The 27,186-nt window shown below is 43.9% G+C and overlaps 1 protein-coding gene across 5 annotated transcripts in view; it reads left to right on the plus strand.

Annotated features, from left to right (window-relative positions):
• SAMD11 (sterile alpha motif domain containing 11) overlaps positions 1–13,074 on the plus strand; it is a 139,948-nt gene extending 126,874 nt beyond the window's left edge. For 4 of the 5 annotated variants that reach the window (XM_075839703.1, XM_075839704.1, XM_075839705.1 and 1 more), the window contains exons 9-14: positions 258–373; positions 569–647; positions 1,306–2,006; positions 7,950–8,074; positions 9,572–9,682; positions 11,663–13,074. In XM_075839703.1, the coding sequence (XP_075695818.1) occupies positions 258–373; positions 569–647; positions 1,306–2,006; positions 7,950–8,074; positions 9,572–9,682; positions 11,663–11,902 (1,372 nt within the window). In that variant the 3' untranslated portion in view covers positions 11,903–13,074. The remainder of the gene's footprint in view (positions 1–257; positions 374–568; positions 648–1,305; positions 2,007–7,949; positions 8,075–9,571; positions 9,683–11,662) is intronic. The other variant, XR_012850845.1, reaches the window with a different exon arrangement.
• Positions 13,075–27,186: the final 14,112 nt, after the last annotated feature.

Consider the following 27,186-nt stretch of genomic DNA (forward strand, 5'->3'; position numbering starts at 1 on the left):
CACAGTTATTACTTTCCAGTTATAATTAATATTGATGTTACCGTCAAGCTTGATTATAGGAAGACAAATACTTGATTCCTTTTACTATTATAATGGCAGTCTGTTCCGCCAGTATCGGTTTATTAAAATTCTAATGGCTTATAATGGTGTGAAAATATGACTTTTCTTGCCTGGGCGGTATTCATTATGTAGGAATATATCACTATAACGATTTGAAGTATGCATTTAATAAGAATGTACTTTTAATTTCCTCTTAGGGAGATGTCTCACCCTCCTCCTTTGCTGTCACCACAAAACGCCCCTCACATTGCCTTGGGGCCACACTTAAGACCACCATTTCTCGGGGTGCCATCCGCATTGTGTCAGAGTCCAGGTATGTAAATATTAGTGTGGGGGCATTTTCAGTTCATAATCCAGATTTCTGTAGAAATCCTTTTAGTTTCTGGACTATCCGAGCTTTACTCTATTATCTATGAAATACATAGAAGTACTGCTTTAGGTCAGCATGAGTCCAGAGCAGACACGTTTATATTGACCAGATGCTTTACTATATATTTTATTTGTGCAGGTTATGGTTTCCTGCAACCAGCCCAGGCTGAAATGTTTGCACGACAGCAGGAAATTCTACGGAAGCAGAACCTGGCCAGGTGACTATTCAATTTCCTTTCACACATACAATATCCCATATCCTAAAACAGGGGTCAGCAACCTCCGGCATTCCCGTTGTTCTTAAACTACAACTCCCAGTATACCCCGACAGCCAAATGCTTATTATTCTATCCAAAGGCTGTCAGGGCATGCTGGGAATTGTAGTTTCACAACAGCTGGAGTGCCGAAGGTTGCTGACCCCTGTCCTAAAACATCCAAACAATTCAGCAAATCTGGAAAATAAATTGCAGACTTTCTGTCTCAGGAGAGAAATGCCTTCGATCCTTATAACTGGCTACGATCTCCTTGCTTTCAGTTATTTTTTTGGCACAAGCAGATCACTGCATGGAGTTTGAATGTTCTCCCCATGTTTGCGTGGGTTTCCTCCCACACCCCAAAAACATACCAATAGGGAATTTAGATTGTGAGCCCCAATGGGGACAGTAAGTAATATGTAGTAAGACGGAATATGTTGGCGCTATATAAGTAACAGAAATAAATCATCACTTGATCACTTTTGCAAGGCGTTGCTGAGAAATACTGGATGGAAACCTTTATATGATCACAGTCATAGATAACCTATGTAAACATAGACATGAAGATTTTTTAATTTAACTTCCTTTTTAATTTAACTTGTTTTCCTTATTTTTCCCAAAGACTTGAAATGTCGGCAGAAATTATACGCCAAAAGGAGATGGAGAATCTGCACAGACAGCGACTTCTAGCTGGTGATCAACTCACGCTTCACCCGGGTTTACCCCCTGACCACCCTGCACTGCGCAACCTTCACGAGCTCCCTGAGGGTCACCCGTTAAGAGAGGAACTTTCCAGAAGGAATGCCATGCTTGTCTTAAGGCACAATAACACCCCACTACTCTCTCTTAATCATCAGGGGGTCCCTAGTGGGCCTCCTCCCAAGGAATCCCAAAGTGCGAGGAGGACAAGTCGAAAGTCTGCTCATCACCGGATGGAGCACCAAGGAAACCACAGTGAAACAAAGGAACTCTTGGATCAACGTATAAGGGAGGGGGCGCCTGATGGAAATGATGAGGAGATGAAAGATTCAGAGAGTGAGGCAGAGGAGAAGACAGACAGTCTAAGAGCTGAACGTGGTGCCTCCTCGTCCCACGAACTGCAAGAGGGTAAAGATCCTCTCAAAGGAGCAGAGTCTTTAAAAGAGTCAAGTGACTCTCACACCCACCAAAGCCTGTCATGTATTCCATCAGAGTCACCTACTCATCTTTTGGGACCAGGAATCCACAAAGGAGATGCAAAATATTTGCCCTCCAGTTCAGTGCCTCCACCTCAGCCACTTCCCTTTGGATTCCCCTATGCTGTCAACCCCTATTTCCACACAGGTAGGTTATATCACGAATTGTCCGCTTTAGATTGTGCAATTGTTTCATTGCACTTTTTATATAGAGAACATTATAACAGAGCAAAGTACATTAGAGCGATCTTGCAAAATCCTATGACTGACTTTGGTAAAGGGGTTGTCCACTTTGATATTCCCTTTTTATTAGAAGTGTACACCAAAAATAAACTGATCACAGGGTGTCCTGCTGTTGACACCCACAGCATTCTGCTCTAATCTGTGGGGGAACTTGGCAGCAAGTGTTTCATTTCTCTGCAGCACCCCCACAGGAGGAATGACGCATTACATGGTGCCCTCTGAAATCAATGAGCATTTAATGCATGGACATCCGGGGTCCTCCAGAAAGTGAGACACACTTTGTAGATGTTCTCTGCTCTGGCTATATATGACATCAATTGTAGAAAAGCACAGATCTGATGCGTGGGCATCTCACAGCGGTTGTCCATGTACTTTCTACGGAGTTTAGAGGGATTAGTGGCCTCAAATATGGATGGCCAAATGGGTCCTCCAATGAACATACACATTGATTTGATCAAATTGAATTTAAAACACATCTAAAGCAGTACATGTAATTGCTGTGTGCATTAGGAGATTAACAGGCCATCTTTAGGGTGTGCCGAAAACCGCGCCAACAAGCAGTGGGCGCAGATTGCAAATGGATAGTTAATGGCTGCACGATTTTTCAAGTAATACCACAGTTTTACCCGCAAAACCGTTCAGCTATTAACATTGATTGTAATGGCTACACAGTTTTGCGGGTAAACTATTAACTATCAATTTCTAATCCGCGCCCACTGTGTGTACGCATGGTTTTCGTCCACCCCTACGTGTATCATCACCCTTACACCCATTCCCTCCACCTTTCCTCCCTTCTTAGTCTGTCCAGGCTCACGCCGGCTGTAATTGAGTGAGACAGCTGTGCCGGGACTGGATTTAGCAATATTGATTTTGCAATACATTAGGAGAATGGAATTCCTATCACTGTTCCAAAGGCTTCCTGTTAAAGCAACACCTCCCCCTCGCTAGTCCGCATCGGCTCCAACACCCTGCTCCTGCATCTCCCACAGCAGAAAACAAGCTCAGATCAAGTTTTCTCTGTGCTTATTTGGTATAATAATGTATTTATATTACATTGATATTGTTCATATGCTTTGCTAATGCTTTCTCTCCTGATGAATACAGTCGCCCCGGTCACAGCACACCATTTATTTTTTTTCAGATTAATGTTTGTCACCTATCCTTAATTAACCACCTAATGTTATGTAATATTGTTATATATCCTTCGTACAGGCTTGGTAGACCTCTTGTAATATACTCTGCTAGCCACTAGGGGTGCTATAGCATTCGCAAGCATACAGTTGCCTATGGTCTAGCACTCCTAGTGTTCAGTAGAACATAAATACAATATTACAACAGGTCTAAAAGCAAAGACTGCTTGTACAAAGAATGTAAAACCAAAATAAATAACTTTTGGCAGGGTCTTAATATGTCCCGTATTATTTGAAATGTTGTTTTTTGTTAACATTTTTATAAGCGCTCTCACTCTCCCCATAATGCTATAGATCTCTCCCTGCAGCTATAGAGACATGCAGGAAAACGTCTGCCTTCGCAAATGTTTTTTGGTTTTAATTTTTATTGTCTCCATGCATGTAAAATGAGTAATCAAGCAACTTTGCAATCGGTCATAATTAAAAATGTTGTATTGTTTTGTTTCAACAGCTCCTATGCATCTCCATGATAAAAGACAACAATCCTGTACAGTCTGATCCTGCAGTCATACTTCCTCACATTTGTCCCCTACTTTATGCTAACAAACGTTAGCAAGAAGTAATAGACTGAAAGAAGGGAATATGACTGCAGGATCAGACTACACACAGTTTGTTTGTAGTCTGTAACCATGGAGATGCATAGCCGCTGTAGAAACAAAATTATATGAAATTTTTAATTAAGACCTTTTGCAAAATTGCTTTATTTCTCATTTTAGATGCATCGGGTCGGTAAACAAGTTTTTGTTGTGAAGGAGTGCATAGCCTTTAAAGAGGCTCTGTCACCAGATTTTGTAGCCCCTATCTGCTATTGCAGCAGATCGGCGCTGCAATGTAGATTACAGTAACGTTTTTATTTTTTAAAAACGAGCATTTTTGGCCAAGTTATGACCATTTTCGTATTTATGCAAATGAGGCTCGCAAAAGTACAACTGGGCGTGTTGAAAAGTAAAAGTACAACTGGGCGTGTATTATGTGCGTACATCGGGGCGTGTTTACTACTTTTACTAGCTGGGCGTTGTGTATAGAAGTGTCATCCACTTCTCTTCACAACGCCCAGCTTCTGGCAGTGCAGCACTGTGACGTCACTCACAGGTCCTGCATCGTGTCGGCACCAGAGGCTACACTTGATTCTGCAGCAGCATCAGCGTTTGCAGGTAAGTCGATGTAGCTACTTACCTGCAAATGCTGATGCTGCTGCAGAATCAAGTGTAGCCTCTGGTGCCGACACGATGCAGGACCTGTGAGTGACGTCACAGTGCTGCACTGCCAGAAGCTGGGCGTTGTGAAGAGAAGTGGATGACACTTCTATACACAACGCCCAGCTAGTAAAAGTAGTAAACACGCCCCGATGTACGCACATAATACACGCCCAGTTGTACTTTTACTTTTCAACACGCCCAGTTGTACTTTTGCGAGCCTCATTTGCATAAATACGAAAATGGTCATAACTTGGCCAAAAATGCTCGTTTTTTAAAAATAAAAACGTTACTGTAATCTACATTGCAGCGCCTATCTGCTGCAATAGCAGATAGGGGTTGCACAATCTGGTGACAGAGCCTCTTTAAGCTCTGATCATGTTTACTTACTGGGCAGCCGCTCCCCTGCAGGTCTGTATAGTAGGACTGCCTAGCTTGATGAAACAAATTGTTATCTCCCAAGAATATAGAAGTTCAGGCGTGTCTTTTTTTTCTTTGTGTAAGGCCTCATGTACGCAACCGCGCATTTGCAGCCGTATACTATCCGCAATTGCAGATAGCATAAAACACATGTTAACCTATGGGCCAATGCACACGACCGTGGTTTCCATGTGCATTATAAAAATAGGACATGTCATTATACGGTCCGGGCTCATTGAAATCAATGCACATTTTGTGTGTGCTCGGTCCGTGATTGCGGATGGCCCGCTGATGACACTCCACGGTCCATCTGGGCCGTAATCCCGGACCGTGCACACAGCTATGGCCGTGTGCATGAGGCCTAAAGAAAATCCCTATAACAAAAAAAGTTACATAATAAAAAAATAAATATGGCTATTATAGCAGTCAGAGATCAATTTTTCTGATCCAGAGCTACATCGAGGTAATTGATAAAGTTTTGCCTGTCTTCAGCCACCACTAGGTGGAGCTTACAATTTATACATTGAACTCCATAACAAAGCAGTATACAGTAAGCTTCTCTAAGTGGAGGCTACAGGCAGCCAGAATTTTCTTGTTTAACTCTATGGATATGCAGGGGATTTGATGCTCTGTATCTGCAGCTCCAATCACTACATGGATATATTGTGAAATTAATTCGCACAGAATGTTGGACCTAAAAATGTCATGGTGTGATTAAGTGGACGTTTAACTTTAAGTTGACTATCTACTTATTTGCTCATGTTATGACACATTTATAATGATGACACCTAATAATATAGGTCTAGTACGATCCTCTGGATCAATTACTTAATGGGTTTGAAGTTAACTTGGAAGCGCTCAAGAAGCTTTAGTCACACAACACAACAATTTTAACTAAAAGACCATCATGTGCAACTTTTCTAACAACTTTTTTCTACAAAAAGAAAAGTTATGATGGTATTTATACTATACGACTAGAGTCTCCAGTTCTGGGCCTAAACAAATCCTGTTCATGTAGGGAACTATATGGACGTACATTGGTCGGGGACAGAATTTCAATGTAGGGTTTATTCCAAAATGACAGCACTAAATAAACTCTGGTTACAACCATATTTATACAATGCTATAGAACCCTTTAAAACCAATTACAGCACTTTAATGGCCCCTATGGAGTCTGAGGCCTAAAGGGTCCCAATGTTGAGACGTCACCGCTGTCTCTGCAGGTCGCGTCACCTCCGCGATCGCTGTTAAAATAATGTTAATATCCATTTGGATCATGTTGAATTCTTAAAACTATCCACGAAGTGTTTGACAAATGAAATACATGTGTCCTATCCGTTTTTATAGGATCAAATAGTGATTTCACTGAGGAGCCTTTTTCTTTACACCAGAGCAATACCGTCTCATGATTTCCTTCGTTTCCATGTATGTTGTGATAGTCTTGAAAGGGTTAAAGGCCAGTTGCAGGATGATGGCGCTGCCAACTCAGTCATGATTTTAGAGACCCTGTGAGCCCTATAAAATTTGGGGCCAGGGCAGCCTCTGCAGCTGTGCATCCTGTCACTGCGCTGTAATACTCCCCTGACCCCTGTGCTCCATGTGTCTGCACGGCTCGGAGATGTGGGGAGGGAGGGGGTTGTTTATCAGTGCCAGTCCTGGCCCCCATCCTGTCTGCCTCTGACTCTCTGTGACCGACCTTGTCTTCCCTCCAGTGTATGATATATGGGACTGCCAGTACACCCCCCCCCCTTCATTTCTACCCACACACCCTGGGGACAGCTCAGGAAACTAAAATCCTTTCTATCGATCCCTGGCCCGGAGTACAATTAACGCAAAATGGCATGAGCTGCTCTCACCACAGCCCCTACACCCCCCTCTCCTGGCAGAGATTGGAGGAGGGTTGTGTACGCAGCCCGAGTGCACATTATATTCGGGATATACAACCTATTTTGATTATATTTTATTCAATGTCATATTTTTCAGTGCATTACATTCTGGGAAGCGGTATAAAAATCTACACTCCTATGCACACAGGCCGAGCAGAGGCGTATTTGTTATATGGCATTGTGATATCACTATTTCTATCCTGTGGTTTTACATAGGACTGCAAGTAAACAGTGCATTATCCTCGCTAATAGTGGCCAAAAGAAACATCTCAGTGTGTGTTTACATATGTAACGTGTATATGTGTGTATGAAAATACACCCATACATTTTATTTATATATATATATATATATATATATATATATATATAATCTCACACACACAGACACAAAATCCATTTAACTCTTTCTAGACTCTGCATCTTGTGCCACGTAGTAGTAGACAGTAATTGCACTTGTAGCAAGTGCAGGCAATTACAGGTAGGATTGTTAATCTAATCCCAGGCCCAGGTCTCAGAGTATCTGACAGCTCCGCCGTCTCTTTGCTGCCAGACATAGTGGCAACTTCTGGCCGCCGAGAGCCTAAGGAAGTGGCTAATTGGGAAGTTGTTCCCAGCTCCAGCCATCCTCCTCCTTAAGAGATGTGGTGCTTGGAAAGCCAGCGGCAGGGTCTGACCTCAGGCTGTGCGCCGAATAATTGAGCTGAATTTATTTTTGTTCCACTCCAGACCATTGAAAGCGCGCTGACCTCCCTGTGTCGCACCTTTCCCATCACACACACGCGCGCGCGCACTCTATATCTACCAAGGGTCTTTAGGTCTCTTGCTACAATTTGCACTCTCTTCTCACTTGGAAAGTTGTACCAACAAAGCATTGCGGGAGCGCAGAGTCTGTTGTACCCTGTGCGGCGTTGACAGGTCATTAAAGATGGATGTTAGGCTACAGAATATGTTCATCTTGCTGCCTTCTTGTTTTCTTCATGGGATTTTAATGATTAATGCCTCTTTTCCTCTCTACCCCTCTCCCCCCACCTCTGCTTTTCCTCATACAACCTTTTCATCCTTCTTCACCTTGTCCGTCTATCACCCCCCCCCCCCCCCTTCCATCCATCACCCTTTCTTTGTCTGCTCATCTTCTACACCCCCTTCCCGTTGTCAGGTGCCATGGGGGGGCTCTTCCTGGATGGAGAGGAGAGTGTGGTGCTGGAGGACCTCAGCAAGTGGACAGTGGAGGACGTCTGCAGCTTTGTAGGCAGTCTGTCTGGCTGTGCTGAATACACGCAGGTAATCCATATGACTCCTCTTTTGTATATAGCTCCACTCTTATGTTCCCATTCTCCCCTGTCTCATTCTGTAAAGCTCTATTCATGCCCTCGTGACTAGCTTCTTGCCGGTATGCCACCTCTTCCTCATTAGAGGATGGATCTGGAACTTGAAGCTTTATTGCTCATTAAAGGGTAGAGGATGCCCTCTAACCGTCCCTTTTACTACCCCCTTCTTTCTTCATTCTTCTCTCCACCACAGTTTGAGGGGAGCTTGAGGGCTGCTGTGTTTTTTTTTTTCTTTTTCCTTTTCCCCTCTGCTAATCCCCTCATGACATGCTTCATTAAAACCACCTGCACCGTCACACCCCCCCCTCCCTCCCTGCAGCTGGGCCAAAAAGTAAGACAGGCTACAAGTCAGAGAGGAAGCAGAGAGGCGGGGGTCAGGACAGAACACAAGAGAGCAAGCATAGCCTCGTGTGGAGGGGAAAGACAGAATACATTGGGGTTCACGTATGGAGCGTTCAAAGAAGCTACTGTGAAACAGCCGAAAAAGACAAATTACTTGAAAGGATATCTACTGGTTGTACACTTTCTGCCGCCTCCGCCCCGCCATGGAGGTAAATAACTTGGTCTCCCCTAGATGTTTCCTGCAGATACATCTGTACTTACATATGAAATGTAGCAGTGATGTGAAGGACTAATGCAAGGGAGACCAGGCTGAGGTGGTGGAAGAAGCAGAAAAGTGCAGAACCCTTTTAACGTATATTTTTGACATTTATGTTCGGTTTATTTTTTTGGGTTTTTTTTTGCAAAAAAGAAGTCCGATCGTTGTCGCAAAACTACATATAAAAAGTCACAGGTTGTTGCCGCAAAACTGTCACGTGCAATTATGTCCAATTTTTTCCCCCTGTTGAAACGGAAATTGCGTATCCTGCAGTTCTAGCAAACCACAACATGTCCTAAAAACGAGCAGGTTTCAGCCAATATTCAGGTGAATTTATTAAAATCCAATACAGACTGCAGGGACATGTGAACGTACAGTAATTCGGTATATCATCATCGGAAACAATCCTAATGGGGAAATATCCTACAGGTCTAAAATCTGTATTGAACTTTTTGCTCCTCTTGAAGGTTTGTATACTTTCTGCCACTTTCATGCTTGTGGGTCTCTCTTGGATGCATCCTGCGCAGGTTCTTTGAACTTCATAGGGAATAGCGAATCTCTCCTATATAGTTATATTCCCCATGAAGGTCCAGAGGTGCTGGGAGACCAGGCTGTTTTTCCTTGGACTTCCGTCAAAATATAGAAACTCTTTTAAATAGTCTGAATCTGGAATGTAACACCCTCCCGCTTCCATTGTCCGCGCTACTTATTTTTTTTTACAGATGACCGTTTTTGCCACCTTTTAAAATCTAGTCCTACCACCCTTCTTGGCAATGCAAACCAATGTGATCAATTGCAGGAAGAGTTTATAAGGCATCGATCATTTAATAATAACGCTCTCCCCCTATGTAGGTTTTCCGGGAGCACTGTATAGATGGGGAGACCCTGCCGCTATTGACTGAAGAGCACTTACTGAATAACATGGGGCTGAAGCTCGGCCCAGCACTAAAGATCAGAGCACAGGTATGTAAAGAGTTGTCCTACTATTAATTACACATATCTCAATGCCAGGGCATGGTGGGAGTTGTAGTTCCACAACAGCTGTAAGTGTATTGGGATTTTGCAGTGCCACCACGAGGAGCTGCGGCCTGTAGGACACACACACACACACACACACACACACACACACACACACACACAATATAATAGGATTGTGTTGTGGCCTGCAGGCCTTATAATAAAGTGGTAACTGCAGTTTATAGCTTTCCCTTCAGTCCTGGCTGTTTATGACGGGTGTAATAAAAAGGTTCTTTGGCCAATTGTTCCCCGTGGATCAATTCGTTAGAAATGTGCTGCAGTTTAACAGGTCAGGGAGGGGCTGCATGGGAGGCTTCTCTCCAGGGCCAGATTATTGGATTTGGGGTAGTGTGAGGGATCACAGATACGGTAAAGATTGTGTATTGTGGTATGGATGTAGTTCCTGGCGCAAAAGTTTACTACCTATGTTGTCTGATTACAAAGTATACATGTAATCATGTGTCATTACTACATCAGAAGATGGATAATGTTGGAGTACTTTTTTCTTCAAACGCTGTGTTGCAGTGTTCCTCCGTTATTACTCCTGGAAATATATGAATATATTAAAGGGGTTAGCTCACCAAAACAACTTGACCCCCAGCAATCGAACACTAATTACCCATCCTGTGGCTAGGTCATAATGCTTTAACCCCCGTCAATCCAAAGACCGGGGTCCTGAGTCCTCTTTAGGAACGGAGCGGCAGGTGATGCATGTGCGCTCCCGCTCTATTCATTCTCTTATGGGACTGCCAGGGAGAGCGGAGTACAGTGCTTGGCTATCTTTGTCGGTGGGGGTTACAACGCTGCAACCCCCAGGGATAAGACGCTTATCACCTATCCGGTGGATAGGTGTTGAGATGTTTTGGAGGGATAACCCATGTAACAACTGGTTGTTACCATTCCCCTTGTCAAATAGACTATGAAGGGACATACCTGACACTGTCCAATCAGTGCTCATAGTGTCAGATTCTGTATGCCATATTGACAAGAGGAATGGTAACGCCTAGTTGACCGCTTATTCCTACATTTCCAGGAGGAATAACAGAAAAACTGCAAAGTTCAGAGTTCTTAGGAAAGAAGAAGTTTCAGAATTGTTTTTATGGGAAGAACAATTATTTACTAAACCAGGCAGGAGAGTAGACAGGTTGTGTAATATACTACAGCAGAGAGGAGGTGATGCCAGCATGCGTACCTTGGGATTAGCGAAAAGCATCATAAGACGAGTGCTGCCACTTCCGCTCTGCTATGACCAGTGCGTATACATTACATTGGCTGCAAAATGATTGAGGCACAGATCGGCCCTACAAAGAGATATTATTTTCCAGAGGACACTTTTACACATTTCATTAGAGACAATGTGGTGACAGGTTCACTATTAAAAACAAAATGGTGTTGGCAAATTGCCGACACATTACAGTTAGGCCTCATGCACACGGCCGTGATCACGGTATGGGAGTATGGGAACACGGTCTGTAAAAAGCAAAAGATAGGACAGGTCCTATCTTTTGCAGCGGCTTTCTACGGCCTGGACACCTTCCTGCAAATATACAGAAAGGTGTCCGTGGTCAATAGAAGTGAGTTGTTCCGTAACTGCGGACCGTAATTACGAACAAATTCTACAGTAGTGTGCATGGGGCCTTAGAGAGTGCTGCTGATTTGCCGACCATTCGGACGTGTTACCAAATGACCTTGCCAGGTTTGTAGGATTTCTTAGAATAGACGCATCAATTCTCCCATTGTACTTCATGGAGCGGCTAGTCAAGGACACATGTAAATCAATTTGCGCATCTCTAGTGACAATCGCCCATAAACTCATCCATATACAGCCCCTTCCACATCAGTCATGAGATCCGCTCTCCCATACGTCTATTAATATCAGGACGGTATCTTTGCTAGTCTCTCATGAAGTGTAATTGACTTTTTCAGGTTGCCAAAAGAATTGGACGAGTTCTCTACATGGCAAGTTTTCCAGTGGCATTCCCCCTGCAGCATCCGAGCCTCCGACCATCAGACAGAGACCTGGCAAGCAACGAAATCAGACCGCCCTCTACTGGCAGCGCTGGATCTCCCTTCCCCAGTGCACTCCTTCCCCCCAGCCGCATCTCACCGAAACATGAGAATGGCAATGCTGTATACTTAAATGAACCTGCTAAATCTCTTTCTTAACCGTGCCCTGTCATATATCTGGATACTTAAACCTCTGCGTTGCGGAAGCCGGGGCTTTGAACCAGAAGGGATACTTTTCTTCTGGGTGGCTGCTATCCCTTCAGCTGCTTGAGACTAAATAACTGATTTGCATACAGTGTAAAGAAAAAAAAAAAAAGCAAAGAATGGAGAAACCCTGCACCTTCAATGGGTGAAACAGATAAATATATGTATGTATATATTTTTATTTTCCATTGACACCTTTGTAAAGCGATCAAAGAAGAGAGATTGGTGACCATATTCCAGCAATAACTGGAAAATTGCAGAAGATTAAAGGAGAAGGACAAGCATAACAAAACTAAGGGAATGGAACAAGTGAGACAGGCACAGACCTACCCAGCCATGCCTAACATATTACTGCACCCACAGGAGGTGGCATAGTACCCACGTGCATGATACCAGCACCCAACAACAGAATAAGAAGACAAAGCCAACCATGGTTTTCAATGTGAGGGTGTTTGTCTCTGTCCGTCTCGCCCGCTTTCCTATGCATCTCCAGCAACTTAATATTGTACCAAAGAATAACCGCGCTGCCTTGCTCCTGGCTGGCGTCGGTACATTGCTGGAATTGGGTGGTTCTCTTTTAGTCTATACTGCACCTTTAGTTCATAACCAATCCTTTATATCCTGAAATAGATAAGGGTCCCACGCGTTTTGCCTTCTTTTATTTTGCTTAAGTGAAGGAGTGGGACAAGGGGCAGCAACATATTCTTCATCTGCTTTGGACAATCCTTAAACAGCCCCTTGGTTGCAAGTCTCATAATGGACAGCGACGTGGCAGGCAAGGACTGCCATGGACTCTGGGGGTGATACTGCTGAACTACTGCAAATAGACAAACGCCATACCCTATAGTTCTGTTGTGGGTACCCTGTGATACAGGGTGATGGTACGCGCCCATGTGTGAATTTTTGTTTTTTATTTCTAAGTGTTTGGTTTGTTTACATGTTTTGGCGTCATTTATCCATGCTCATCCACAGATTATGTTCATTTATATTGGAGAAACAATTGAATTGTAGGTCAGCGGTACAGTTAGCAATTTTTTATTTTTTTTTGTTATTAAAACTCAGACCTTAACAAATCACCAGAGTATGCTGCATAGCAGCACGTTCAAATAAATGAAAAATTATAAGAATTACGTGTCTGATAAAAGTTTTTATAAATATCTTTCTACACTATTATGTCCTAACACGTGCCGATAGGAGCCAGCAATGACACAACCTGAAAACGCCTTCAAATAGTTACTCAGATTTACATAACGTATTACGCTCACTGAAAGAACGCAGGGGCTATTACGATATATCGCGGCCGTATTACAGACATTATGGAGCTGTAATGTGGGACGCACTGAAGTCTATGGGACCATACGGTTTCTCCGAATGCCTCAGATTTCATACAGAGGATTTTCTCTGGGGCATTCTATATCAAACGCTCTATTAGGGTATGTTCCCACGGGTCGGATATGCTGCGTAAGAGTACGGGGCATATTCGACCTAAAACCAGCAGGAAATTTTGGCCGGAAAACTGTACCAAATTGTGCAGATTTTCGTCCGGAATCTCGGCTTCGAAAAACAGTGCTGTTTAAAAGAAGAAAAAAAGGCAATACATACCCCTGGGCATTGTCAGAGCGATGCGTCCGTCTGTTCTCCGTGCAACCCGACCTCCTGGGATGACACTGTTGCCCATGTGACCAGTGCAGCCTGTGATTGGCTGCTGCAGTCGCATGATGAAACATCCCAGAAGGCCGGACTGCACTCACAACAGAGTTACACATTGCTATGACCACGCCCAGGGGTATGTATAGGCTTTTTTGTATTAGTTTAAAGAGGCTCTGTCACCAGATTTTGCAACCCCTATCTGCTATTGCAGCAGATCGGCGCTGCAATGTAGATTACAGTAACGTTTTTATTTTTAAAAAACGAGCATTTTTGGCCAAGTTATGGCCATTTTTGTATTTATGCAAATGAGGCTTGCAAAAGTACAACTGGGCGTGTTGAAAAGTAAAAGTACAACTGGGCGTGTATTATGTGCGTACATCGGGGCGTGTTTACTACTTTTACTAGCTGGGCGTTGTGTATAGAAGTATCATCCACTTCTCTTCAGAACGCCCAGCTTCTGGCAGTGCAGACACAGCCGTGTTCTCGAGAGATCACGCTGTGACGTCACTCACTTCCTGCCCCAGGTCCTGCATCGTGTCGGCCAAATCGGCACCAGAGGCTACAGTTGATTCTGCAGCAGCCTCAGCGTTTGCAGGTAAGTAGCTACATCGATTTACCTGCAAACGCCGATGCTGCTGCAGAATCATCTGTAGCCTCTGGTGCCGATGTGTCCTCGCTCGTCTGACACGATGCAGGACCTGGGGAAGTGACGTCACAGCGTGATCTCTCGAGAACACGGCTGTGTCTGCACTGCCAGAAGCTGGGCGTTCTGAAGAGAAGTGGATGATACTTCTATACACAACGCCCAGCTAGTAAAAGTAGTAAACACGCCCCGATGTACGCACATAATACACGCCCACTTGGACTTTTACTTTTTAACACGCCCAGTTGTACTTTTGCACGCCTCATTTGCATAAATACAAAAATGGTCATAACTTGGCCAAAAATGCTCGTTTTTTAAAAATAAAAACGTTACTGTAATCTACATTGCAGCGCCGATCTGCTGCAATAGGAGATAGGGGTTGCAAAATCTGGTTACGCTACGCTACGTGGGAACCCAGGTTTTCTCCCCTACAAGCATTGCTTCTAGGGAAGGATATCTCCATAATACAGTACTGAGGCACCACACAGCAGACCATAAAGTGCCTATGAGACGGTGTAGAGGCTCTGCTATTTGCATTACTGAACTGAGGAGTTTATGGTCTATTATAACTTTCCCAATAAAAACAATGAAATTGGTGCCGCTGATAAATTTGATATTCACTCCTGTCTACATCTATCCACATAGTCTGTTCCCCATGGAGCTAAAAAATAGGCATCTCAAGCAGTGCCCTACAAAAGCCAGGACACTCGTGTGCCCACATAGTAGCACCAACCTCTGCAGTGTCCAAATAATAGTCCCAACGCTTTATTCATTCATAATTTACTATGACTGTGATCCAGCGCGGCTCCGGCTGCCGCTAGTCAGAGAGATACAAGCAGCAGCCCACCAGGATCTGCTGCCGGTAGCTTCCTGTACTGCTAAGAGATCGATGCAGGCTGGGAACACAATGACTCATGTTATTTGACTGCAGCTTTGTGCTTTCTCTCCCCGGCAGACTCTACTGGGAGAAGTGGAGCCGGATGCAATCAGTATAACCGCCGGCTGATGAATGCTTTCAGTGCTGGCGGAATTACCCAGTCAGCAGGGATGAATTTTATTAGTCGCTCTGGCGACAAGGACTTGTCTTTATGCCAGTATTATGGTGTGCAGATAAGTCAAGTAAAATTTAGTAAGCCTATCACCAGGTCAATGCCCTATATCCCCAAGAATCCAGCTTACACAACATTGCAAGTTATATTCCAGCCCCCGACCAGATCTTTAAGAGATAATGTTTTGGGTGTAGTTGCCCACTCTGTTACTAGAGCAAATCAAAGATGTACCAGTGTCTTGTATTCCAGCTCAATCACATTCACCTGAAAATGACTAAGCTGCAATACCACACATAGCCTATGGACAAGAGTGGCACTGTTTCTAGAAAACAAGCAGAACCTTATTTCTGATCCTGGACAACCCCTTCAATGCAGTTTTCCATACACATTCATTATTGCACACAACACTTCTATCATATACCAGTCAAAATAGTCTGAGCCACTCCATAGGGCTACTTCAGAGCAGAACAAGGAGAAAAGGTGCTAAATGTAAAGCCCATCATGTTATCTACTGCAGAATATTCAGTCCTGCCCCCATATATATCTACGAAAATGGTACGGTGAACTCTTAGGCTGGGTTCACACGAGCATGTTCGGTCCGTAAAGGACGGAACGTATTACGGCCGCAAGTCCCGGACTGAACACACTGCAGGGAGCCGGGCTCCTAGCATCATAGTTATGTACTACGCTAGGAGTCCCTGCCTCGCTGCAGGACAACTGTCCCGTACTGTAATCATGTTTTCAGTACGGGACAGTAGTTCCATGGAGAAGCAGGGACTCCTAGCATCATACATAACTATGATGCTAGGAGCCCGGCTCCCTGCAGTGTATTCGGGTGTTCGGTCCGGGACTTGCGGCCGAAATATGTTCCGTCCTTTACGGACGTAACATGCTCGTGTGAACCCAGCCTAACATGGATCACTAATATTCCTCTATGATGCCCTTCTATGCTGAGGGTGTCTGCACAGGTCTGAGATAAAACATCTAATATATAAAATACCAACATAATGCAAAAAAAAAACAGACTCTGCATTGGTAGTCCTGATGAACCAGACCACACTGGCTCCTGTGTTTCTCTGAGACCTCATCTAACCTGAATACTGATAAAATGTATTAGGGTTAGAGGAGGTGTCAGAATCATACAGGAGCCGAGCCGTCCGAACAGCTCACTGATAGATTTGGCTGATAACGTCGTCCTGCAGCTTCTATGCTCAGTGGATAAATAGAAGCTGCAGAAGAGAAACCAAACTAAATTTTTTATAAAAGTATATTACAAAAGAGCTTACTATCCCAAATAAAAAATGGCACCAACCGTGTCCATGGCATTTAACAATAAGTGTGCCAAAACTGGTGTTCAGATAGCAGCATCGTAAGAGGTCATTATAATCAATGTAACATTGACATTTAACATGCATGAATCTAGAAGAAACCTTCATCTGATCAACCACAGATGACCAATATCCAAGACTGGGATATAGCTGCCATAACCAGAATCTATGTTACTTGGTGAAGATCATCTATTAATGCCTTGCAAGCTCCCAACTGCAACATATTAATATGCAACATATTAATATTGAGTTTAGGATTGACGTTTGTACTTCCCTGGCAGGAGCTGGCACCAGAGTTGTGGATCTACTACTTGGGGTGACCAGGTCACAGTTACAAAGGCAAAGAGTCTGTGGCTAGAGATCTCCCAATAATGTCTCAGGTGAACAACAGATATAGTGCAAATGGAATAAAATTATAAATCATTTCTGGAGACAGATATGTGACCCTGGGTTAATAATTCCAGCAGCAGCGATAATGGATGAATCAGATTTTAATCCAACTGCATATTAGGAATTCCGGACATCGCACTACACAGCCGGGCACTTTAACATGCGGTATGCTGCGTCCTATTACCAGGTAATTTATAATTCACCAATGCTTCAGGCGTGGCAAACCAACCTTTTGTAGATATATTGTACTTTCCAAGGACCTTGCACAGACTGAAACAATGAAATGTTCATGCTTCAAGAGCTCGCAATCAAATTCTATGTCTCTTCATATATTTTTTAGACACATATCAACAGCAATTTAATAGATTTTACAGGGAACCTCTCGCAAGGCCAGGACAACTTTGTTCTAATGTGTATGGCCAGTTTTACAATTAGTACAGCTGTAAGATCAGGGTAAGTTTTAGGGAAAAAAACAGGGCACTGGGCAAAGTAGGCTACTTAACCCCGCTATTTTTACAGTAAGAAAAAGTTTTGCTTCAGTGTGTGTATATATATATATATATATATATATATATATATATACATATACAGCAGAAAAAGAATGGCGACCGCATACTGTGAACACCAATGCAACCTAAACCACTAAATATAAATAAATCTGCATTACTGCTAAATCTACTTACAATAGAGAACCTCCCTATTATAAGTAGATTTAGCAGTAATGCATATTTATTTATATTTAGTGGTTTAGGTTGCATTAGTGTCGCAGGGTGCTGTCGCCATTCTTTTTCTGCTGTATATTTGCAGTCACAGGCGTTCTTGCACCTGTATACACGTTTTGTTTCATTTTGTTGGAATGTGCTGTTCAAACTTTTGTGTTGTTTATGTGATTCATATATGTGGGGTCAGTGACTGCCTCCATTTTTTGTTCTTGCACTCCTCCCATTCTGCCCTGGGTGATTTTAATTAGTTTAATGCTGGTTCCTACCATCCCCAGATATATATGTAGGCTTAGTCCCAGTTCTGGGTGTATGTGCAGCATAGTTCCTCACCTACAGAGGTGGCCCTTGTCGTGGCAGGTGGGCAAACACTTTTTGATCAAAATGTGCACTAAGAACCTCCCTATTTGTAAGTAGATTTAGCAGTAATGCATATTTATTTATATTTAGTGGTTTAGGTTGCATTGGTGTTCGCAGTGTGCTGTCGCCATTCTTTTTCTGATATATATATATACATATATATACACTGTGTGTACATATATATATATATATATATATATACTGTATATATATGTGCACACACACATACATACATTTATATATACATACGCATGCATACATACACACATATATATATACACATATATATATACATATGCATACATACATATACATACATATATACATACATACATACATATATACACATATACATACATATATACACATATACATACATATATACATATACATACATATATATAACACACATACACGCACACACATATGCACTTGTAACTCAAATGCTTATGCTCAAACACCATCAAATGCAAAATACTACTCCAATATAGTGCACACACATATTGCCATTCAGTGCTTATATATGTCCATCCAGCATCCAAATAGTTCCACCATACAGTATACACACAATACTGCGATATGTAGCCCAAATAATACCCAATGAGAAAAGAACAGCTATGATTAAGAACCCTAGTGGTTTGAAACGCGTAAGCGTCCTCCCGGGATTATTTTAATGTGTCGTGTTTTAAGATGACCGAATAAATCTATATTTTTACTATCAAGAGTGCTGGATACAACGTTCTTTTCTCATTAAATATTGCCTTCCATATCTGCTGCTGGATTTTCTCCCATATCTACAAGCACCATCAAAATTTACAACGTGGCTTGGACGGAAATTGAATAACGCGGTGGAAACGCGGTGAGCGAACCCTAAATACTCTATCTCGAAACCAAAGAATGGGTATGTATAAGGCAAAAACCAATAAGTCATGGAATAGCTATGTGAATATCCAAAATATATTTTATTTGATTAGAACTCAGTATGCTATGCAGAGGTTAAAAACATTTAAAAACGGCATAGAGAATGCCATGTACAAGTTAATGGGAAGGGGAGACAGACCACCATGATTAGTGGCAAACAAAGTAGTAACTCCCACTCACTCACCGAAACCCCTAGAGCAGACGTTCGAATGCCAAAGATAAAGGAACAAGGACAAAAATGTTGCATCAAAATTAGCATGAGATCAGCATGTCCTGTGTGAGAACCGTTTTAGGGGAGAGGGAAGAAAAGAAAAAGCCCCACGCGTATCACCAACAAGTGGCTTCCTCAGGGGTACTCTATATTATTATACCAAATAATACCTGCATATCGACTCCGAATAATACATCCAGTCAGTGCCCATAAAATACCACCTTATAGTGAACAAATACTACAGCTATATAAATACTGCTATTCAATAACCAATTAATAGTACCACACACAGCAGCACAATAATGGGCGACTTTAGGGATCACTTTAATCTAGGGTGATAATAGTAAATTCCTTGGTCAACTTGTGTAATGGTGTTAATGCACCATCCCTGGCAGTATAGGGTGATGAAAGGGTTTAGGACAACATCCCTGGTGGGTGATAAAGTGAATAATGGCAATTCCCCTAGTGGCCTAACAATGATTGACAGCTTCCTCCCTATGCACAGTAATAGAAAGAAAGCTGTCAATCATTGGGGACTGGGCGAGGGAAGCAGCAGCCCATGAATACGCCGGACTGCTTCCTCCTAGCGAGCGCTGCAACATTCAAAATGTAAGTCATCATAGATCACTAAACTATCAGACGTGAGTAACAGAAATCAGCAGGACTGTCACTACTCAGAGAGGGCGGCATAAAATCACTGACGGGTTCCCTTTAAATGCATGATAATCTAGGGCAATGAAGTTAACATTTAAAATACTGTTGTCCTGTGGATTAAACAAATGTTCTCCTCTGCTACGGTTAGTGGAGTGAAATGTTTTTCCACTTTACTGTTAGTTTGCTTGCATGACAGAAACAAAAGGTAAGTTTAAAATGCCCTCCCCCTCCCCTTTATTGCTCAATCAGAATTTTTAAAGGCTAAGAACAGCTGACCATTTCCCTTTAAGGTGTGTTATTGAAATAGAAGAGCAAGCAACCTCCGTTTTATCTCTAGGGATAAAATTCCAATGTATAAAATAATGGGAGACTGTCTGCTATGACATATAAAACGTGATTATTTGTGGATCCCATGAAAAATCGATGGGGGTCTGCCCACTAAAGTCTAAAATCTATTAACAGTTTTGGGTACTGCAAATGCATTTGTGCCCATTAGTTCCACACTTGCCTCATTCCTGTATAGTCAGGTATTTAAAAAAGAAAAATTTAAAAAAAGAAGAGAAACTTTTTCAGCTACAACATGCAGGGAGACTCTCCTTCCATCGGGCCGCTGGCGCTCAGGAAGACACAGCACTGGGACTACGAGCAATGGTTGTTTTTCCTTTTCTTAGGTGCAGGGAGCATGAAAATCTTATCTGTGTTTCTCTAGACGTATCTTATGAGACTCATTCATTCAAAACAAAAAGTTACAAAATGAAAATTGTAATTGCACAATAATGAGGATACAAGCAAATAAAAAAACTACTAAGAAACCGCAGAGATCAGTCGGAGGACCGTCAATAAACATCTTCAATAATACGAAAATGCATGTTATTCCTTATGTGGAAGTCACTCTGAACCCCCTGGCCGGGGCAAGTCATATCACCGCACCTCAACCGGTTGAACATAAAGTAGCCCAAAAAGTTATCTACTCCACCAACTGCTCCATGTTGGGCCAGATAGACCAGAAGTCATGTGCCATTAACAGTACTTTGGTCCTAGGTGTGAACTACAACCACCTCCCCAGTCGTTGTAGAACTACAACTCTCAATATTCCCTATCCGTCTGTCACCAGCTTTAGTTGTTAGTTGTAGTAATCATTTCTCTCTACGTTCAGGTCTATGAATATTTTGTTACATTTCTAATATATATATATATAAACAAGTTGTATTTTAGTTTTTTTCTGTTCTTAAAGTTCTAATCATATTTAACTTCCTACATTTGGAGGATTGCTTTTAAAAAAAGAAAGAAAAAAAAAGATGAGGGAAAGGGGGTGCATAACCATTTACCAGTGAACTATAATAAGTGGTTTAATGGGTGTGAGTCTGGCATGCCCTTTGCTTATTTTGGCAGACGAGGCACCCCAGCAAAGCAATGGTTAACCGTATATCCGCAAAGCCTCTCAATCCCTACAGGATGAAGCCCTGGAGGCATTTTGCATGCTCAATAAGCGTGGCGAGCGCCGCTGTGCAGGTTACTCTTTTCTGCTGTGAAGTCGTGCTTTGTAGTGACATCAAAGGTTTCATTTTTTGGTCTCCCCTTTGAATGAAAAGCCGCCACCAGGCTTGTTTTCCCAGAACTTCCTGATAACCCTTTACCTGCTGACAGAAGAAGCAGCAGAGCAGCCTGACCTGCCAGGAGCAAGCGGATCAGTAAACCGGTTGTCTCGCATTCAATATGTGCTGCACTTCACAAGGAGGATATGGAAGTGGTTGACAGGACCCCATCCCACTGGCAGAGCGGAGATGTCTTTACCCTCCCGGTGGAGACAGACAAGCTGACAACTTGGATTTAGTCTGCCACGATGAGAACTACTGTTGTGATCATAAAGCCAGTCAAGGCGAATGTATTTTATTCCCAACAAGATCAGAATTTAAAGAGAATTTCCCTCTAAATCAAAGTCCTTGAGTCATCGTCCTCAGTCAAGCATTGTCATTGTTAACTTTCTGCGAAAGCTGGTCGATAACCAATATAGCTACCCTTACATCTACCATAGGGGATGCCATTCATCTTTCCCAGGCTCCCGATCAGAAAACCGGCCTCCTGTGTCCCTTTACAACTAGGTAGAATTGCTGCTCAGTAACTACAAACTATCCACCCAGAGAAAGAACTGTGATAAAAAGGGGGACAAGGACCAAGATAAATTAAGGACTGTAGTAAAGGACTGTAGTACCAACCCCTGGGAAGGTTGCAATCAGTCATATTGTTTGTCTCCCAGCTTTCCCTGAGAATGTAACAGAGAGAATAACTTAAAGGGATTGACTCGGCACAAATATTGTTGGCCTATGGCTCTGACACATCAGCCGAATATAGTCAAATTCTGATGCGGCCCTATAGAAAAAAAAGCCAGCGGTGCTGACAGGAGACTAAATGGCACTGTGCTTTTCTTACCACCGCGTCTGCGTTCTAGTGATCGGCAGGGGACTCAGTGGTCAAACCCCAAACTATGGGACAGATTGTTCTGACTATTCTAGCAATACGCCATAAATGTTTGTACTGAGACAACCCCTTTAAGAGCCTCATTTGACCATGTACTAAGCCGGAAGGGTGAATACTTAATAGGGTGACTTCACACTTGAGGTCAACACTTCATGTCCTGTGCTGCTGAGTGACAGCCAGTGACTTTGGACTAAGCCGAACATAGACTTGACATAAAAGAGGTCGCGCATAGTGATTTGTGATGGTGATTAGGGACAGGATGGGGTTCTTAAAATTGCTGGTTCTATTGTAACATTTCTTTCATATGAAGAATAACACAGAACTTTTGCCAGCGTCTCAGACAATGGCTTATCTGCATTGTGCCCTCCTGACAGTAGGCCAAGAGCCCTTACGTCAATTGCTGAAGTTCACTATTGAGAAGAATGTATTTTACAGACAGGTGCTGCCATTATGTCCACTATGAATGGCAAATACCAGCTTCAAACCGAGTCTCAAACCCAACAATATTCTACACCAGTGACCCCCAACCTTTGGCTCTCCAGCTGTTGTGGAACTACAACTTGCAGCATGCTTTGTGGCTAACAGGGCATGCTGGGAGTCTCAGGTTGCAGACCACTGCTCTACACTATTAATATTTGAAAACACAAGGACCTGGCTGAATGCCCTTATTTTCCCATTATCATCTGCAGAGATGTGTCCCACATACTATGGGGGGACATGATAAAGGCTGACACTTCAGACACCAGTCTTAGGCCGCGTTCACACATAGCATAAATATTTTCTGCATTGGATTTAATTGCGGAAAATCCGCAGCGTATTACAGAAGCAGCAAAGTGGATGAGATTCGAACAAATCATCCAAACGCTGCGTAAAAAAACCACTGAAGAACCGTTTATTGGTTTACCTTAAGTAACGGGTAAGTATGAGCTTTTTTTTTTACCTGCTACTTTCCACAGCGGACATTCCAGCCGAATAACTTTTTTGTCAGAATTCCCTGCAGCGTCCAGGGCGGATACACTGTGTACTTTTATGCAGCGTATCTGCCCTGTGTGAACATACCCTTAAATCTAAGAAGCACTGGTGTAAAATGCGCCTAATTTATAAAATTAGGTGCATTTCCGGCCATTTATGTGCCGGCAACTCAAATCTACTCCAGCTATGAGCTGGAATAGATTTGAGCTATAGTTTATGCTAATATTTGCCGTAAATTACAGTAAATTTGTCGGGCCTTAGAAAGCCTTTCGCTAAGCTTACTTTTGAGCAAATACCTCAAAAGTCGCAATTTTTTTGCAGACTGACTTTTTAGGCATTTGAGACTTCTCTATGCCACAAAACTGGCGTAGGACAAACAATAAATTCTGCCTCTGTTTGTTAGGGTATGTTCACACGCTAGCTGTCATTTACGGCTGAAATGACAGCCTGTTTTCAGAAGAAAACAGCTGCGTCGTTTCAGCCGTAAATGCTCCTCGTAATATACGAGGCGTCTGTGACGCTCGTATATCTTGAGCTGCTCTTCATTGAGTTCAATGAAGAAAGGCTCAAATTACGTGGCAAAGAAGTGTCCTGCACTTCTTTGCCGAGGCAGTCAATTTACGCGTCGTTGTTTGACAGCTGTCAAACGACGACGCGTAAATTACAGGTCGTCTGCACAATACGTCGGCAAACCCATTCAAATGAATGGGCAGATGTTTGCCGACGTATTGTAGCCCTATTTTCAGGCGTAAAACGAGGCATAATACGCCTCGTTTACGCCTGAAAATAGGTCGTGTGAACCCAGCCTCAGACTTACCATATAATGCTTGCGGATACATCTGGTGTCACAGAAGTTTTCTCCATTTCCACGGCTTGTCTCTTTCTATTGAGCTGCAGATGACAAGTGTTCACATTGTAACTATAACAAATACTAATCATATCATTCATAAAACGTTTATTGAAGATAATTTCCACTTAGAATCAAAATTCATCCTTAAATATGTCAGTTTTGCTTGTTTGTTAATAATTCCTTTTAGAAGCTTCCTAGTTAAGTGTTTCTCAAGTACCCCAAATATGTCTTTACGATTTCCTTACTATCTGTCACCATACTTTGCGGTCCCAGTTATGGGCAGCATAGTATGGGGACAGGTCCGCTGCACTTTTAGTGCCATTTGGCTAATAGAGCCTAACAAAGAATATAGCTCATAGTCCCTCCACCTCTCCTACCAGTGACTGATGGATTCCATGTGTACATACCAGGACTGGACTCAGACAAAGAAGCAGCCCTGGCACACAAGTCCCAGCAGCCAACACACTATGTCTAAAACCAGCCCTGGCCCTAAGCCCGCAGTCATAGCACACAGCGCACGTCGATCAATTCGGTCCAAAGTGATTTCTGTTGAAGGTCAGATTACCGCACTTTTTTATGCGGTGACTATGCGTTCAGGTGGAGCAGCGAGCTCACAGCTTATGTGCTCAATATTCAGCTTTCCCCCTTCCCCATAGAGCAACACCTACGGGGTGACGGAACGTGATACTTGATTGAGTGATAAGTATATTGCTGAAATCTGCAATAATGTTCTTTAAAAGAAAACTGGTTCAGCTGCATAAGTAACCTACTTATGCAGCAACCTCCTCACTACACCACCTCCACCCAGCAAGGTATCCTCTCAGACAAGGCCACATATCAGGATTTGAACCAGGGTCCACACAGGAGACACTGCTTAAGCACCAGACCACCAGCTCAGGCTGATCTCTGTGCTTTCTTATTGTCCCCATAAGACCAAATGTAAACGTCACTTCCAGCAGGAATAAGAACATGTCATCTTTGGAAGAATTTCTTGCCAATGGTTGAAAGCAGAGGTAGTGCACTGCTAAAGATCTCTGCTAATAAATTAGAGGTGTGAGTTTTATCCCCAGGATCTCCAGCCTTAAAAGCAGTTAACACCCATGTCACTGTGCTGTCATGTCCCAATGTCATCTGAGGGTTTTCTTGTTGAATGTCCAATTACCCGGGGGGCGTGGCTTAGACATGGCGGAGTAAGGACGTGTTCTGCTGCAGCTCCGGACCCGCCGAACCGTAAACCGCCCGACAGGGCATACATACCGGTCCCCGCCGCAGGATGACAAGAGGGAGACACCGCAAAACTCTCCCGGTCCCAGCTGGCGCCTCGGATATCGGCAGATACCTCCGCTCTACGAAGGACGGGAGCCCGCCACGTTCCTCCTCCACTCCACCTGCAAGCCGCACCAAGACCTCGCTGCAGCGTGGCTGCTTACCGCCGCTCTCCTCATCGGCCCAGACTTCTCCTGCTGGCGGCAGTTCCCGGACTTCAGGGATGGATATGACGGCGTCTCCAGAGGAAGGTCAGTGGGGGCCTGAAGGCCGAGGGATAGTCAGGCCCACTAGAAATAAGGACTTTCCCCAGCTACAGCCGCAGATAGAGGCAAGACAGGGGGCGATCCAGGTGGCCTCGCCGGACAGTGAGGCGGAGACGCCATTTTTCCCTGTCACTTCACAGCAGCTCCCCCTACACGACGGCCTGCTGAGCCAGGCCACGCCGGCCATCTTTCAGGGATCACCTGTCCCCTCAGGGAGTGCCGGGGATCCATTGCCCAGTGTGTTGGTGGGCCCCCCGCTGTCTATGGAGCGGACCCTGGCGGAATTGTGGGAAATGGTGAAGGTGCTGCCCACCAAAACGGATCTAGATCAACGCCTGTCTCGGTTGGAGGAGAAACATGACAGGGCCATTAGCACGGTTACACAGGAGGTTCGGGCCTTGACCGCGAGGGTTGAAACGCTGGAGCACCTGAACTCCATATCTACGGTGGACATATCGGTTCTCTCTCAGTCCCTGGCCACCCAAGCGACACAATTACGGGACTTCTCGCTCCATTTGGATGATGTCGAAAATAGGGGGCGACGTAATAATCTGAAGTTGAGAGGATTACCAGAATCGGTCACCCCTGATGGCCTCTATGGCGCTGTATCACACATTTTCAATAATCTCCTGGACCGCCCACGTGACATGGCCATTGAGATGGACAGAGTGCATAGGCTGGCGGGTCCCCGGGTCAGAGATGGTAATCGTCCCAGAGACGTCATTTGTCGGGTACACTTTTATAAGCAGAAGGAGGAGATTGCTCGGAGAGCGTGGGAGAAGGGAGCTGTTACATTTCAGGGCTCGGAGATCATTGTACTGCCGGACGTTTCCCGACTGACCCTCTCCATGCGCAGGCTTGTCCGTCCATTACTAGAATCAACCAAGTCCGCTGGAGCTACATACAGATGGGGTCACCCCTTCCACATCATCCTCCGCAGACAGGGGCAGTCATTTGCGGTCAGGTCCCCTGAGGACTTGGAGGAGGCCTTCCGCTTCCTGGATATATCACCGGTGCGGTTACCAGACTGGACTGAACCCCCAGCACCCTTTTCGACTAGAAGTGGCCCTTATCCTGATTTCGTACCCCACCGAACACCTCGACCTGGAGATGAGCGGTCTGATTCACGGTTTCCAGGGCGGCGATCCCCACGCAGAGAGGACGGGGCAGGAATGCTCGAACCAAGAGCCCAGAGGAGACGATCCCCGCGGAGAGATTGATTTCTACGTTCGTGTGTGGGACGTTACATGCACTTAACCCCTTTTTTCTCCACAGGGCTCCCCGTCATTCTGGACTGTAGTCGGCGCTGATGTGGCCTCAGGGGTCACCTGACATAAATTACGGTCTGGGGAGTATATTCGAGTCTGATTGGGCTTCATGGCTTAGTTCCACGGGGGGTGGGTAGGTTTTTCGTGCTAGGTAATCCGGTGGGTCCGGGGTTGTGCCATTTTCGAAATATACCTTGTAGTTGTTTATTGCACT

This window comes from Rhinoderma darwinii, chromosome 10 (assembly GCF_050947455.1).
Source record: "Rhinoderma darwinii isolate aRhiDar2 chromosome 10, aRhiDar2.hap1, whole genome shotgun sequence".
NCBI classification, from domain to species: Eukaryota; Metazoa; Chordata; class Amphibia; order Anura; family Rhinodermatidae; genus Rhinoderma; species Rhinoderma darwinii.